The sequence below is a fragment of the Triturus cristatus genome, chromosome 2_2 (genome assembly GCF_964204655.1).
Source record: "Triturus cristatus chromosome 2_2, aTriCri1.1, whole genome shotgun sequence".
NCBI classification, from domain to species: Eukaryota; Metazoa; Chordata; class Amphibia; order Caudata; family Salamandridae; genus Triturus; species Triturus cristatus.
This window is the reverse complement of record NC_140582.1, coordinates 1,077,562,352-1,077,578,280: the sequence shown is the minus strand read 5'-3', so window position 1 is coordinate 1,077,578,280 and position 15,929 is coordinate 1,077,562,352. Positions and strand designations below refer to the sequence as shown.

General features: G+C 47.6%; 1 protein-coding gene across 7 annotated transcripts in view; it reads right to left on the bottom strand.

The window, feature by feature from the left end:
• Window positions 1–15,929, bottom strand: part of CTBP1 (C-terminal binding protein 1) — a 2,306,313-nt gene that overhangs the window by 1,353,900 nt on the left and 936,484 nt on the right. Inside the window, exon 1 of one of the 7 annotated variants that reach the window (XM_085642593.1) lies at window positions 6,913–7,070. The exons of 2 other annotated variants lie outside the window; for them this stretch is intronic. In XM_085642593.1, the coding sequence (XP_085498719.1) occupies window positions 6,913–6,955 (43 nt within the window). In that variant the 5' untranslated portion in view covers window positions 6,956–7,070. Of the gene's footprint in view, window positions 1–6,119; window positions 6,153–6,912; window positions 7,071–15,929 lie in introns of those variants that run through there. 4 more of the 7 variants (XM_085642596.1, XM_085642599.1, XM_085642597.1 and 1 more) reach the window with 4 other exon arrangements.

The window sequence follows — 15,929 nt, the reverse complement described above, 5'->3', positions numbered from 1 at the left end:
CAGCACAGTTCGCCCCTTTGCATCCTGGTAAATGCAGTACGCAGTGCAAACCTACTTCAAAATTAGCTGGAGTTTTTCACCAAAGTTGGTGCAGACATTTCAGTATATCTCTAGACACGTGTTTCTGGGTTGAGCCCATCATCAGTAGAGAGCAGCAGAATTTAGAGAGCAAAGAAAAACCATGTGGCGTTGCTGGAAAAGCTGCCAAGTTCCTCTCAGGTCACAGTACCACTGAGTGGCCTATTGGCGCCCCGCCTATTAAACATGTTCAGGGCGGTAAGAGAAGAGGGGAGGCTGCAACCAGACCTCTGCCAAGCCACTGTGGTGGTTATACCAAAATCTGGCAAACCTTCGGAGAGATGTTGATCCTACCGATCCATCTCCCTATTGAATGTTGAAACTAAAATCTTGGCCTCTATTTCAGCAACACGACTATTAACAGTTATTACATCCCTGATTCACAGGGGCCAATCGGGCTTCGTGCCGAAGTGGGCCACACGCCTTAACTTAAGTAGATTAGCGAACTGGCTAGACACCGCGAAACAATTACCTCTTCCGCTGATGCTGCTGTCCTTAGACGCGGAAAAAGCGTTTGACACAGTCCTTTGGACATTTATGAGGCAACTACTCTCAAAACTGGGTTTTGGGAGGAATTTCCAGACATGGGTTGACTTGTTATATACAAATCCTAGGGCAAGAGTCAGAGTAAACGGGGTAAAGTCCGCTGCATTCCCCATTCAAAGAGGCACTAGACAGGGCTGCCCATTATCTCCCCTGCTCTTTGCACTTGTCTCAGAACCACGGGCATGCCTAATTAGAACCAACCCAGAAATAAAGGGTTTTCAGGCACCAAGGGCCAGATGATAGATGAACGGATTTCCCTCTATGCGGATGATATTCGGTTATATATCTCCAGCCCTGACACCACATTATCCCTAATACTCCAACTAGTCAGGGAATTTGGTAAACACGCAGGATATAACATCAACTGGTACCTCCACAGACATATATACCATGCTGAAACACTTATGCATCACCAAAGATGGGTTCCGATACCTGGGTCTGTACATCTCCACAAATTAAGCTGCTTGCCTTACACACAATATTAAGCGCGTGCTGACGGACTTTCGAGAAGATGTCGCCAGAAGGAGACGTCTCCCGCTGACATTGCTAGGAAGGTCGGCCATGTATAAAATGGTAACGCTCCCCAGACTACTCGATGTACTGCAAAATACATATCATAAAATCCCAGATATGATCTTCACAACAATTAATGACTAAGTTCGCACACTCCTATGGGACGGTGGCCATCCTAAAGTAGCACTCCGAACATTACAACGTAGCCAGTTCAATAGGGGTATTGCCCTCCCAGACATAAGGGCCTACAATGGGGCAGCACACCTAATAGTTATTAACGAATGGGGACATGCGCTGGGAGACCACCCTACATACGCCCTAGAACGACTACACTTCCAGAAACTGTCTTACATGCATTACATATATGGGAGATCTGGAATACGAAGCTTACTCCCCGCAACACAGAGGGAGATTGAAGCCTGGAAAGGCGTGGAGAGGCAGATGAAATGGGAGAAGAGGCCAACTAGGTCCACACCATTATGGGAGGGCAAGCGGTTTCCAGAGTTTGAGAAGTTGCAGGGCTTTAAAGGCTGAGACATTATTGGGATTGTGACATTAGGAGACATACTAAGGAAAGGGGACCTCATTACTTTTGCACAGCTCCAAACCGAATACAGTTTGTCTGATAAGCAAAGTTATAAATACATACAATTGCAACACGCCTGGAGGACCCAAAAACCTGAGCTAGCCGATATCCCCGAATACGCACCGCTAGAAGGAAGACTGTTACAAGAGGAGATACTTGGAAAAGCAGTCTCCTGGACATATAAAACTATGATTAATAAATATCCCAGACACATTAACCACACTTACAAATAAGTGGGAAGAAACGGTTGGTACACTGAACGACATTGACTAGGAAATGGCACTAATCCACCCCAGAGAAGTAGCGATCAAGCTTAGGTTACGCCTCATACAGTTCAAAGTCCTGCATAGAGTATACTATGACCGAGTGAGACTACATGGAATGGGTAGAGCAGACACCCCAACGTGCCTGTGCTCTAAAACGGTCAGGGGTTTATATATCCATACGCTATGGGAATGTCCACCCATACAAAGATACTGGTCCCGGATAGTCAAAGAACTTAACAGTATACTAGAAATACAGATCCCAATGGAACCTAAATACATTCTCCTAGATATAATTACAGAGGGTCATATTCCCAGGTATAAACTCCTACTAAGTAATCTAGGAATCGTAGTGGCAAAACGAGATATTGCTAAGTATTGGGGGAAGACCAGACATGCCCACCAAGACAGAATAACGAGCTAATATGGATCTGTATATGGGGGCGGAAAATACGGTATATAAAGGAAGAGGGTGCCCCAGGACGATTAGGAAGATCTGGCAGCCATGGTTGAGTTTCTATGGATAGGAAATGTTGGAGGAGGGCGTGACCATGACACAAATAAGTACAATGGGTTCAACACAGGCTGAGTAACAATACTCTGAGAAGGCCAAATGCGAGGCATTTACCGAGATATGTCTGGTACCCAGGAAGGGGGAGTGGGGATGGAAACATGAACAAGCATTATTGTATTGTACTGCCTATGTTTCCATCAATACTGTTCAATATTGACGACGTTAAATTTGTAACACGTGAGATATTACTGCTTAGGCTGAGTTTCAATCAAAAAATAAATGAATATATTTTTTTTTTAAAGAAAAACTAATACATTACAGGATATGAGGTATATTCCCAACCGAGAAAGAGGGAGAAATTTTAAGCCCAACCAACTCAGTTCTGCTGTGGGAATCCATGTCTGTATCCTTCTCAGTAGATTATATCTTATCAACGGACTCTGAATAAAGAAATCCTTCCACTCCAAAACTTTGTATTCAGCAGGTCATCTTCTAACAAAACGCAATTGTTTTTCCGCAAAGACTTTTGTGAGCACCTGACTTCAATCCCTCCTGAGTGACAAGAATGGCAAGAGCCACCAAAGGGACCATTTTATAAAGTGCACTGGTACATGAACGCTACTAGTAATACAAAGGGAAATGGATGGTATGCTTAACATATGTAAAGATTGGTTAACACATTCTACTTCTCCGTGGCCGCAACCCACAGTGTAAGAACCCTTAAATCCTAATGATGAAAGCTTACACCTGCTTTGCCACAATTTAAGGACCATACAAATGCACCAATCTGGGGCTTATCAAATGCATGCGAGGTGCTCAACACGTATATACTAGAAATGTTAACAAAATGAAGCATGCATATTTAAATGTGTACAGGCATAAAAAACATTTTCAATACATATTGAAATCATGGCCTTGAGTAACTAGAGAGGAGGGACTATCATACCAGGTCTGGAGCCACACATTGGCGACTGAACATGCATGTTGGCACCATCAAAAGAGGCAATATGACTGTACCAAAAACAGTGAATTATCAGTGCGCATCGAGAGAACGCTGCAGGACAACCATACCCTGCATAAATAAATACCCGTGGGTGCCAAGATGCACTTGCGGAGAGAAAACTTCCTGACAAGTTAGAGTCCTTCTCTGAAAGGCAGGTATTGAGTTCAGGGTTTAGCCAGTTCCTAAACGCTCCCAATTACATCATATATGGGATCAGACGGCGCATTTATATAACGGCGTGGCCAGGACTGTATACTCTGGTAATATTTCGAAAACGGGTTCACAATCCGGGCTACCCGGTTTATACATTCTCCTTCTTGCTGGCTAATGTGACAGGCTCCACTCGAGCCTAACACCCTCTGTCCGCTATTCCCAAGAGCTCTCCAAGTTTTGCAAAACTAGCATATATGCTGTGTAAACTGGGTTTATTTTTACCCACTAGGCATCGTTTCACGTCATTACATAGCACAAAAAAAATGTATATGTAGTTCTACGTAAGAGCAGGCAAGGCCACAAACGGTGTCACACCATTGTACAGGACAATCTAAGGCGAGGTAACCACTTATTAGGATTCAGGAAGCTTTCGTATTTTGTAACACCTAATACAATCATAGCATTAAACAGAATGATTAACGATTTAAGGGGTCAACATTTTGTCTTAGAGCTAGACCGCTCAGAATTACGCAACATAATGTTGGTTTTATAGAAGAGGGAAAATTCGGAAGGGGCCCACAGTGGGAGCTCCTAGATTGGCCCAACTGAATAAAGTGAAATACCGATAAAATGCTAATGATTGTACAAACCTGTTCTAACACCTGCCCTAGTCTTTGGGATAAAATAGTGTGTCATTAAAGACAAAACTAAGGAAGTAAACTATTGAAAAACTTTAACTAAAGTTACAAAAACCACAAAAAGTCAACCTCAAATTGAATTATTTCACACCTTTCCAGCTCAAGAACAAGTAGATCATCCTATAGGTGTTTTTTGCAATCTCTAACGAAATAGTGCACGTGAGGAATGGGACATAAACAGGTGGCAGTGAGTATTACTGACAGACTTTTATAGTCACAAAACTCTGGAACAAAAACAAAACAAACACAGCAACTACTACGGATTAACCGACACCAGTACGATTTCCATTGTTTATTTCAAAAGCTTGACATTTCCAGGCTGCATCAAGAGACCCACTCAGAATTGCGTGCAGTATAAATGCTGTAATTCATTCATTCGTAGGTGTCGTAAATATAAAATACGTGCTTATAACGACCAGGTGACGCCATGTCAAAGGTGCACTCATTTTCCAGTTTTGACGTTAATTTAACAAATCACTGTATTCTGGGAGTTGTAAGGTTAGTTCCATTCGATTGATACAATTAGAGTAATGCTTCGGGTTCAAAGGGCGCTCGCTGGTGATACGTGCCCTCTGTTTATTCTATGCATGCAGACACATCCAAATGATTGAACATTGCTTCTAATTGGTGTCGAGTCATACGCGACACCTTTTTCAGAAAGTCCCTTCTATTTAAAATGTCACGATTTCACATGCTGAGGTTTCAGTCCATGCGTGCACGGTGTAAAAGTAAAACTGCAACTCCCTGACTTACACGTGCTCTTGGCTTGAAAGCCAGGCGATGGGTGCCACATTTGGCATCTACGGTGTAACTGGAGGCGTGGGCAGACTTTTAAAAAGCGTTTGTGGGTAAACTGATGACATGAATTTGAGACACAACGGAGACTGAACCACTGGGGTCTCTCACAAATGGGGATCACAGTTTAATCGGACATTGTTTCCAAAGTGTGCCTTAAACAGATTGACCTATTCATTCTTCAAAAGAATTCAACTTTGGCATAAGTGCTTTAGCTGAGAACGTCACCAGCTCTGGTAGGCACAGTCCCGTAGTAGATGCCAGCGCCATCAAGAAATACGTGAAATCATTTCCCCGCAACCTATCCACATCCAAAAGCTGTCCTCCCTTCAGCTAGGCGCCACATGTGAAGTAAACGACAACTTCACCAATCCCTTTTGCTGGCACCATTCGCTTGTTGGCATTTCTGGAACGTGCTCCGGGAGGCACAAGAAGGCTGCAGTTCCTGGTATCGCTTTACATGGGCTGTCCCAGTCCTGCCCCGGAGACAAGCTCTTTGCACAAACTTCTGCTAAACAATAGCCTTTGTATATCCCTCACACAGGCATCTCTACATGAAAGGTTCCCATTCATGCGCACAAAGAATCCCTTGGAGGAAAAAAGGTCGAAGCAGCTCCACACGCCTGAAATATTTATGACCCCCTGATTGCCAACATTATATGAAATCAAGGGACGTCAGTTCATGTGGCTGGGAGCAGTGCGTGAGCCCAGAAAAGGCAGGAAAATAATAAGCCGAAGGCTGGTCCTGCTTGGGTTTTTTAAATATGCAAGCCGGCCCCTTTTCGGCGTCCTGTAGCATTCGCAGCAGCACTGCACAGCGTGGGATCACAGGCACCCCACCCCAACGCCTTTCACGGCATCAAATTGAAGCCAGCCTCATTATGTCACTCAACAAAGCGTCATTTCCACATTCTCCGCAGAGGCTCCCCTCCCAACAATGGAAGGAATGGAGGAAAAAAACGTTACAAACCTTGCATCCCGCCTCAGCTCTTTCAACCAGAATATGCCAGCCAGTGCTTGAGAAAATAAAAAGCAAAGAGAAGACAAGCCAATCAGTGTGCACAAGCATGACACTCTGGCCAATCACAGCCACCTACTGCTGGACGCGGGCCAACCACGGCACATATCATTACTCAGCCCGACAGCTAGAGGCTGGTGAGAGAGACATCTCACACTGGCAACTAATAAATAAACTGACCAACACTTGGGAAATACTGTTCCTAGTTACGTCACGGAAGAGGTCAACATTATTTTTCAAGGGAGGTGAGGGGGTGCCAGTTTGATTTTCGCTAAATCATTTGAAATAAAAGGAGAGCTTTTGGGAGGTCCTGCAGCAGTTCTATATAACCTCTTCAGTGAAAGCAACTCTGCCTGTCACAGCGATACCTGCTTTGCATATAATGTCAAAGGGACAAATCCCACTGAGCGGCCAATAAGGGTCAACCTTTTCATAAACTTGACACAAAACACAATTCGCGCCTCATGAAAGAAATAGTGAATAGCATGTGGGTCTCTTGCGGTCGTTCGAGTTTCATTCTATAACCCATGTTTAAAGTCGGTGCTCCGCTAGTACTCTCAGAGTGAGCCTTACAAGACAACAATAGTTAAGAATTATTTCCACTAAAGCAGCTGGTTTAGACTGCACAGCTGCGGGGAACTGATATGGAAATTTGCACACGCGTTACAAATAACGACATTTTTCTTTTGTGGAAGTTTTTTTTGCACCATATTTTCAGATATACAACATTTCACAAAAGGTTTACCCTTCTTCATCTTCGAGTGTTGCTGGCCTCGGAAACGAGACATTGTTGGTCCAGCACACGAGCTGTCTCCAACGGTTAGTCATTGAAACGCTGCTCCAAACCCTGCACCGCTCACCGCAGCAGCACCCAACAGGTGCGCTCCATAAAGCAAACAGACGGCCCAGCAATCAGAAAGGCGTCGTGACCCTTCTGTCTCTCTCACGTTCTTCATTTTAGGGGCGTCGGGCGTGTGCTGTTAACGCTGCAAACCACTGAGTTATGAAGTAGATGGCCTGGGCTTTTCATCCACGCCAAGAAATGGGTGGTGCAAAAACAGGTTGAGGTCCAGAGTTGTCAAGCTGTAGCATGTCAGGTGTGAGCAATTTATTGAGCGACGGTTTTTCTCTTCTTTATGCAACTTGCAGTTTTACATTTCCTATTTTAGAACAATAAGTAGAAAAACAAAGGAAAAAAATTAAAGGATAGGACTACCTACTTATATCTGACATGAATGAGCATTCGAGAAGATCTCGGAGCAGTCAGAATAAAACCTTGAAAATGTATTTGTTTTTGTTCTCGTTGAAGATAAATACTTATCTGGAGGCCCTCTCTAAACCATTCTATGAGGATCGCACTGTATAGAGCTCAGCGGCAAGTGGCCCTACGTCATACATGGCAACTCCAGCCCTTCTAGCGTTTTAGTCAACCCCATCCACATGCTAGAGTTTTCAGCTCATTTAGTATAATGGTAAAAGCCAAACCACAGGTTCCATAATGCAAATCTCAGCTTGCTGTAAAGCAAGCGACTGGCTAAACACGTCACAACTAAATGGCCACTTTACGACTGCTGACAACCTTTCCCCTTCAGGTTTTGGGTAGCATGGAAAACTGAAATAATTATTACAATGCAAACCACAAAGCATAGTTTTAGATTTATTAACGAATACATTTTGTGATAGACCATTAACGTGGGTACTTCTAAGCAAAATATTAAATGTTACATTTTTGTGGTAAACTGTCAAAGAGTCTCTGCAACAGAACATTGACACAATCTATATACTTGTTCTGGGAGGCATAAATCAAATTACCACCGGCTCTGACGGTACAGATTCACTGAAATGTAATTTACACAACGTTGCCAAACAAACAGTAAATATCGTGCCAGTGTCTTCCCTCCTTTTGCATGATCTGGTCCCACAAATCATTTAGGGCAGATGTACATAGCTTTGTGTTTGCGATTACCTAATAGCGAATTTTTGCGATTCGCTATTAGGTAACCGCAAACAGTGATGTGCACACATATAGCTTTTCACAGTAGGTTGAAAATAGACCTACCTCATTAATATTCATGAGGTAGGTCTCAGTTTGCGGCCCATTGTGAATTAAAAAAACACAGGGATGGTGGCCTGCTGGGGTCAGCAGACCGCCATGTCTGTGATTGCTTTTAACTAAAGCAATGTTTTTTATTTTTTTTAATGCAGCAGTCGCACCTGAGCAAGGACGCAGGCGTAGGGCCAAGCAGTCAGCAAACCAATGGGATGCCTGCAACCAGGAAGGAACAGAGACCTACAGGGAAAGGACCAAAGAGGGCAGAAGTGAAGAAGGGGCGCAAAAAGTCCGACCCATCGCTTGTAGCCACCACAGCGATGGCGAGTTCTAGCAGCGAAACAAGCTGCCCGACGATGGCTCATTCAGCACCTATCTTTTCCCAAGAGCACCTTGGTAACCAATGGGATCAGTCCTGAGGCATGCTCAGTGGGGTTTGCGTATGTGGACAACGCCATTGAGTTAGTGAGGGCTGAGGGTCGAAGGGTCCTCATGGCGAAAGCAGACATCGAGTCGGCTTTCCACCTCCTGCCGGTGCACCCAATAAGTTCCCATTTGCTAGGTTACCATTGAGAGGGGGCAAAGTACATTGACAAGGCAATGCCTACCGGGTGCTCAGTATCCTGTGCGTATTTTGAGCAATCTCGCATCTTCTTAGAGTGGGCCTTGCACGACCGCCACCCTCAGGGTGGTAAACTACACTACCTCAATGACTTCCTGTTTGTGGGGCGGGCCGGGTCCTCAGAGTGGGGGGACACACCTGCAGCATTCCAAGACCTAGCTGGGGAGTTGGGAGTACCGCTAACGGCGGAGAAGACGGTGGGGCCTGCAACCAAACTCACATTCCTCGGGATAGAATTAGACTCGGGAGCTGGTACATCCAGACTGTCTCAGGACAAGGTGAAGGAGTTCAGGGAATAAATAAGGTCAATTTACGGGAAGGAGAAAGCAACCCTCCTTGAATTACAAAGATTGATTGACAAACTTAACTTTGCAGCCAGAGTAATCCCCGCCGGCCATGTCTTTGCCAGGCGCTTAACGCAGCTAAAGGCTGGGCTCACTGAAAAACACCACCACGTCAGGCTAGGGGCAGGGGTCAAATGGGACCTGTCCATGTGGGACGCATTCCTGGCTGACTTCAATGGGCTACTCATATGGAGAGAAGGCTGGGTAACATCCAGACAGATAGGCTTGCTCATGGATGCGTCAGGCAGCATAGGTTTCAGGGCAGTTCTGGAAAAGGAGTGGTGCGCAGGGCAGTGGCCAAGGAGCTGGCATGAGATTGGGAGCACCAACAACATCACGTTCCTGGAACTATTTCCCATTTTAGTGGTACTAGCTGCTTGGAAACGGAAGCTGAGGAACATGAAGCTAACGCTTTGGTCAGACAACAAAGGGGTAGTACAGGCGATTAAAAGTGCATGGCCAGGTGTCCCGACGTACTGAGATTAATGTGTTACTTGGTCAAATTGCAGCTGGAAGGGAACAGCGAGCTGAAGGCACATCACATACTAGGGGTGGAGAATGCAGTGTCAGATGCACTTTCACAAGCACAGATGGGCAAATTCAGGGAATTGGCCCCAGGGGCGGAACGGAGGATGAGCCCCTTCCCTAGGGATTTGTGGGTCCTGGCAGGACGGACTTGTCGGAACTAGTCAACCAGGCCCTCACGCCAGGAGCGGCAAAACGATACAAGAAATACGCAGGAATGGTAATGCAGGTTGGGGGCTTAAGACACTGGGAGACACAGGGGAGACAACTATATAAGTGGAGCATTTTATACAGCAAAAGGTCCAAATCATGGGGCGTGGCATCCCGCATGAATATATTTAAGGCAGTGACCGGCAAGCACGCCAGGATTCCGGCAAGCCTCTGATGAAGAAGTTTGATCTTCGAAACGCGTAAGGCAGGAACGGAACCACTGATTGAACTTATCCGCATTCTGACGCCGCCTGTACCTACCGAAGGGCTTGTACCTCAGTGCTGCAGCCAGAGTGCCTCTCACTCGTCAGGGAACCTTTGAGCAGTCATATTAGGCGGCGCCCCGGCCGCCGAGAGAGCACCACCCTACAATCTTGAAAGGGGCCATCAGGACCGATATCTCTCGATCCTACTGTGGGGCTGCAACACAGGATGAAAGACGGGTCAGCATGCGGAGGCCCATCCAGTGCCAGTAATCCATTTCAGTTAATAAGTGCATCCTTAAAGGACGATATTACCCGGCACTATCTTTCCCAGCATGCAGCGCGTCATCCATCCAGGGGCGTGGCATCCCGCATGAATATATTTAAGGCAGTGACCGGCAAGCACGCCAGGATTCCGGCAAGCCTCTGATGAAGAAGTTTGATCATCAAAAAGCATAAGGCAGGAACGGAACCACTGATTGAACTTATCCGCATTCTGACGCCGCATGTACCTACCGAAGGGCTTGTACCTCAGTGCTGCAGCCAGAGTGCCTCTCACTCGTCAGGGAACCTTTGAGCAGTCATATTAGGCGGCGCCCCGGCCGCCGAGAGAGCACCACCCTACAATCTTGAAAGGGGCCATCAGGACCGATATCTCTCGATCCTACTGTGGGGCTGCAACACAGGATGAAAGACGGGTCAGCATGCGGAGGCCCATCCAGTGCCAGTAATCCATTTCAGTTAATAAGTGCATCCATAAAGGACGATATTACCCGGCACTACCTTTCCCAGCATGCAGCGCGTCATCCATCCAGGGGCGTGGCATCCCGCATGAATATATTTAAGGCAGTGACCGGCAAGCACGCCAGGATTCCGGCAAGCCTCTGATGAAGAAGTTTGATCTTCAAAACGCATAAGGCAGGAACGGAACCACTAATTGAACTTATCCGCATTCTGACGCCGCATGTACCTACCGAAGGGCTTGTACCTCAGTGCTGCAGCCAGAGTGCCTCTCACTCGTCAGGGAACCTTTGAGCAGTCATATTAGGCGGCGCCCCGGCCGCCGAGAGAGCACCACCCTACAATCTTGAAAAGGGCCATCAGGACCGATATCTCTCGATCCTACTGTGGGGCTGCAACACAGGATGAAAGACGGGTCAGCATGCGGAGGCCCATCCAGTGCCAGTAATCCATTTCAGTTAATAAGTGCATCCATAAAGGACGATATTACCCGGCACTACCTTTCCCAGCATGCAGCGCGTCATCCATCCAGGGGCGTGGCATCCCGCATGAATATATTTAAGGCAGTGACCGGCAAGCACGCCAGGATTCCGGCAAGCCTCTGATGAAGAAGTTTGATCTTCGAAACGCGTAAGGCAGGAACGGAACCACTGATTGAACTTATCCGCATTCTGACGCCACCTGTACCTACCGAAGGGCTTGTACCTCAGTGCTGCAGCCAGAGTGCCTCTCACTCGTCAGGGAACCTTTGAGCAGTCATATTAGGCGGCGCCCCGGCCGCCGAGAGAGCACCACCCTACAATCTTGAAAGGGGCCATCAGGACCGATATCTCTCGATCCTACTGTGGGGCTGCAACACAGGATGAAAGACGGGTCAGCATGCGGAGGCCCATCCAGTGCCAGTAATCCATTTCAGTTAATAAGTGCATCCATAAAGGACGATATTACCCGGCACTACCTTTCCCAGCATGCAGCGCGTCATCCATCCAGGGGCGTGGCATCCCGCATGAATATATTTAAGGCAGTGACCGGCAAGCACGCCAGGATTCCGGCAAGCCTCTGATGAAGAAGTTTGATCTTCGAAACGCGTAAGGCAGGAACGGAACCACTGATTGAACTTATCCGCATTCTGACGACGCCTGTACCTACCGAAGGGCTTGTACCTCAGTGCTGCAGCCAGAGTGCCTCTCACTCGTCAGGGAACCTTTGAGCAGTCATATTAGGCGGCGCCCCGGCCGCCGAGAGAGCATCACCCTACAATCTTGAAAGGGGCCATCAGGACCGATATCTCTCGATCCTACTGTGGGGCTGCAACATAGGATGAAAGACGGGTCAGCATGCGGAGGCCCATCCAGTGCCAGTAATCCATTTCAGTTAATAAGTGCATCCATAAAGGACGATATTACCCGGCACTACCTTTCCCAGCATGCAGTGCGTCATCCATCCAGGGGCGTGGCATCCCGCATGAATATATTTAAGGCAGTGACCGGCAAGCACGCCAGGATTCCGGCAAGCCTCTGATGAAGAAGTTTGATCTTCGAAACGCGTAAGGCAGGAACGGAACCACTGATTGAACTTATCCGCATTCTGACGCCGCCTGTACCTACCGAAGGGCTTGTACCTCAGTGCTGCAGCCAGAGTGCCTCTCACTCGTCAGGGAACCTTTGAGCAGTCTCATATATATATATATATATATCCAGTAGGTAGTTATAGGCAGTTATAGTTAGGACCTAGTTTCCATAGGGAAAGCGTTTTTTGTTTTCCCAATAACTTTGGCGCCGGATGATGAATCATCGCGAAATATTCAAAACTAGTGGGGCGCTCCGGTCAGCTCCTGTCTTGAAAGTTTTGGGGTTCAGAAAGCGCCCTTTTTTTTAAATGGTGTAAATCCGTTCAGTAGTTGCTGAGAGTATCAAAAAATAAAAGTTTCGATATATAGAGGCACGGTGGATCTGCGCACCCTCCCAACCAAGAGCTTTATTCTAATTGGCTGTCAACACTCCAAACCAGGAAGTGTTGGCAGCCATCTTGTGCCTCGGTAACCGAGGCACAAGAAAACAGACAAGCATTGGCATAGCCAATAGGTCTTGCTTTTGGGACCTTATTAGTATTTGGTTATGTAGCACAATATCCTTGGTGCAACAACATCAACTGTTGCATGGCTAAACACTTATAAGGTTCCAAAAGTGAGACCTATTGGCTATGCCAATGCTTGTTGATAATAGGCAGAAAGAGAGCTCCTGGGAAAAGATGGGAGCTGGAAGTGAAAAGGGGGTGCTCCAAGGGAAAGGAGCGGAACGGGGAAGCAGTTTGTTGAGGCTCCAGCCTGCGGATTAATCGTTGAATGCTGAAGAGGTGGGTGCCTGGGGCTGTGTGCTGAACATGGGAGAGGGCTGCGCGGAGGGCACCTGGGAAAGGTTACCAGCAGGGAGTGGGTTGTAAACAAGTACATTTACCAAGTAACATAGTCTTAGTTCTGCTTCACACGGTGAGCTCACTCACACATGGGCACAAATAATTCAAGGGGGCACACACGGTCATCACTGAAGCCAGGGCACTGACACGGGCATCATTGGTGCCAGGGCAATGACACAGGCATCAGTGGAGCCAGGGCAATGACACAGGCATCATTGGAGCCAGGGCAATGCGCAGCGTCCCACATCCTCGTGAAACACTTGTGGGAAGTGCACAGAGGCAGCTGCCCACTGGGAGCGCACATATTAATGCTCTGCTGTCATGCATACAGGTCTTGTGCAGAGGGAAAGCATGGCCTGGTCATGAAGGCGGGACTGGTGCTCGTTGCTAGCACGGTCGGACCGGGCAAAAAATAGACCCGAACAGTAAAATAAAAGTGGTCCCGTTATCGAAGCAGAGAGCCAAGTAACCAGTGGCCCACGTCTGCAAAGCAGGCTAGTGTTGAACTTGAAAGACACGCTGAAATGTGATACTGTATGCACTGTTTGTAGTAATATCAGAGAAACCCTCTGTAAAACCGTCCCAGCAGACCATAAAACCGCCACACACTGTCTTTTCAGACCAGACCGTCCGGCGCTGCCTCATTGCCCTACAGGCCAGTGCGACCTTGAGCTCGGCACGTGCCAGATGTGTTTGTAGCCATTGTTTCCGTACATTAATTAAGAGTCATGGACAGGGTGCACCTAGGGCTGTGAATAGTTCGTTCCCTGACAATATTGTCGAATGACTCCTCTGGGCAGCAGTGTATACAAAGAAGGTTTGTCAAATCCGACCTGTTTTGAATATTTATAGATGAGCTTAAAGAGGGCAGGTATTTCATATTACTTTATTTTAAAGTTAGTGTTCGGTAAAGTCGCGCAGTGCTACGATGCCCCACGTTCGCTGCTGAAACAGCTCAGAGAGTGAAGTACTTTTTGCTCAGGTCTATGGGTCACATTATGTAAACAAGCAATTGTGTCTGTACATTAATTAGGAGTCATGGACAGGGTGCGCCTAGGGCTGTGAATAGTTTGTTGCCTGACAATATTGTCGAATGACTCCTCTGGGCAGCAGTGTATACAAAGAAGGTTTGTCAAATCCGACCTGTTTTGAATATTTATAGATGTGCTTAAAGAGGGCAGGGATTTCATATTACTTTATTTTAAAGTTAGTGTTCGGTAAAGTCACGCAGTGCTTCGATGCCCCACGTTCGCTGCTGAAACAGCTCAGGGAGTGAAGTGCTTTTTGCTCAGGTCCATGGGTCGCATTATGTAAACAAGCATTAGTGACGCGGCCACCCGTGAAAGTGAACATCACAAAGGGGGGCGGGAAGAAGGGGAACACGAAAATGAAGCTGACGAGGAGGGAGTGCGAGAAGGGAGGGGCTAGGGGAGGGGAGGGGATTCACGCGCTGTAAGGCTGTAAGGCTTAATGAGCAATTACAAAAGCCAGATGGCCTGTGCACGTTCACGCGCGCGTGCCCACAAGCTTGAGGCCAGCAAAAGCCTCTCTGGTAGCACTTTGAAAACCCGCTTACTAAAGGTCTCGCCTGAGCTAGCGCATACGCTAGCTCAGGCGAGACCTAAAAAACTAAGGCGCAAAACAAGAAAAGGGGGCAGGGTAGAAACACCCTGACCCCCTAGGCCTGCTCAGGGGGTCCCCCAGGGCCAAAAAAAGCATTAAAAAAATAAAATAAAATCGCGAGATGCACGGAGGATCCACGGATCCGGCCGCGAAAATAAAAAAAACAAAGCGCGGGCTCCCGCACTTTGTTATTTATTAGCCCCCGGGTGGGCCAAGTCCTGGGGGAAAGCACAAAAAATAATTGCGGGGACCCAGGGCGACCCCTGCAGCCCCGGGGACCACCACCCCTGGGGCTTTCTATAAGTATTTGCGGGGGTGCACACAGCCCCACCGCAGCCCCGGGAAACACCACCCCCACGGCTTTTTTTTTAATGTATGGCGGGCCTCAAAGGTCCCCCCAATTATTTGCGGGGGGGTACACTGCCCGCAGCCCCGGGGACCGCCACACCCCGGGGCTTCTTTTTTTTAAAAAAACAATACCTGTGTGGGGGCGTTTGAAGATGGGGAATTAAGTCCCCTTGAATCCTGAGGGTCCCTGGGGGCCAACTAACCCACCAGGTACGTCCAGTAAGTGCCACAGAGTTGCAGTGCAGAGAGGTGTAAAATGGGGCATGCTCTGTGGTGCTTTCTGGAGGTACATGGTGGGCTAGTTGGACCCAGGGACTCTCAGGATTCAAGGGGACTTAATCCCCCAACTTAAAACGTGCCACAGGGCGCCTTTGCACAGTGGAAAAGGGAGGGGTGGGGCCAGAGGTGATGTGTGCAAACATGTCCTGTGGCGCGTTTTAAGTTGGGGAATTAAGTCCCCTTCAATCTTGAGGGCCCCTGGGGGCCAACTAGGCCACCAGGTACCTCGAGTAAGCGCCACAGGCCTGCGTTGCAGAGAGGTGGTCCAGGCCATGCCAATTTTTACAACTCTGTGCAACGCAGCTCTGTGGCACTTACTGGAGGTACCTAGTGGGCTAGTTGGACCCAAGGGACCCTCAGGATTCAAGGGGACCTAATCTCCCAACTTAAAACGGCCACAGG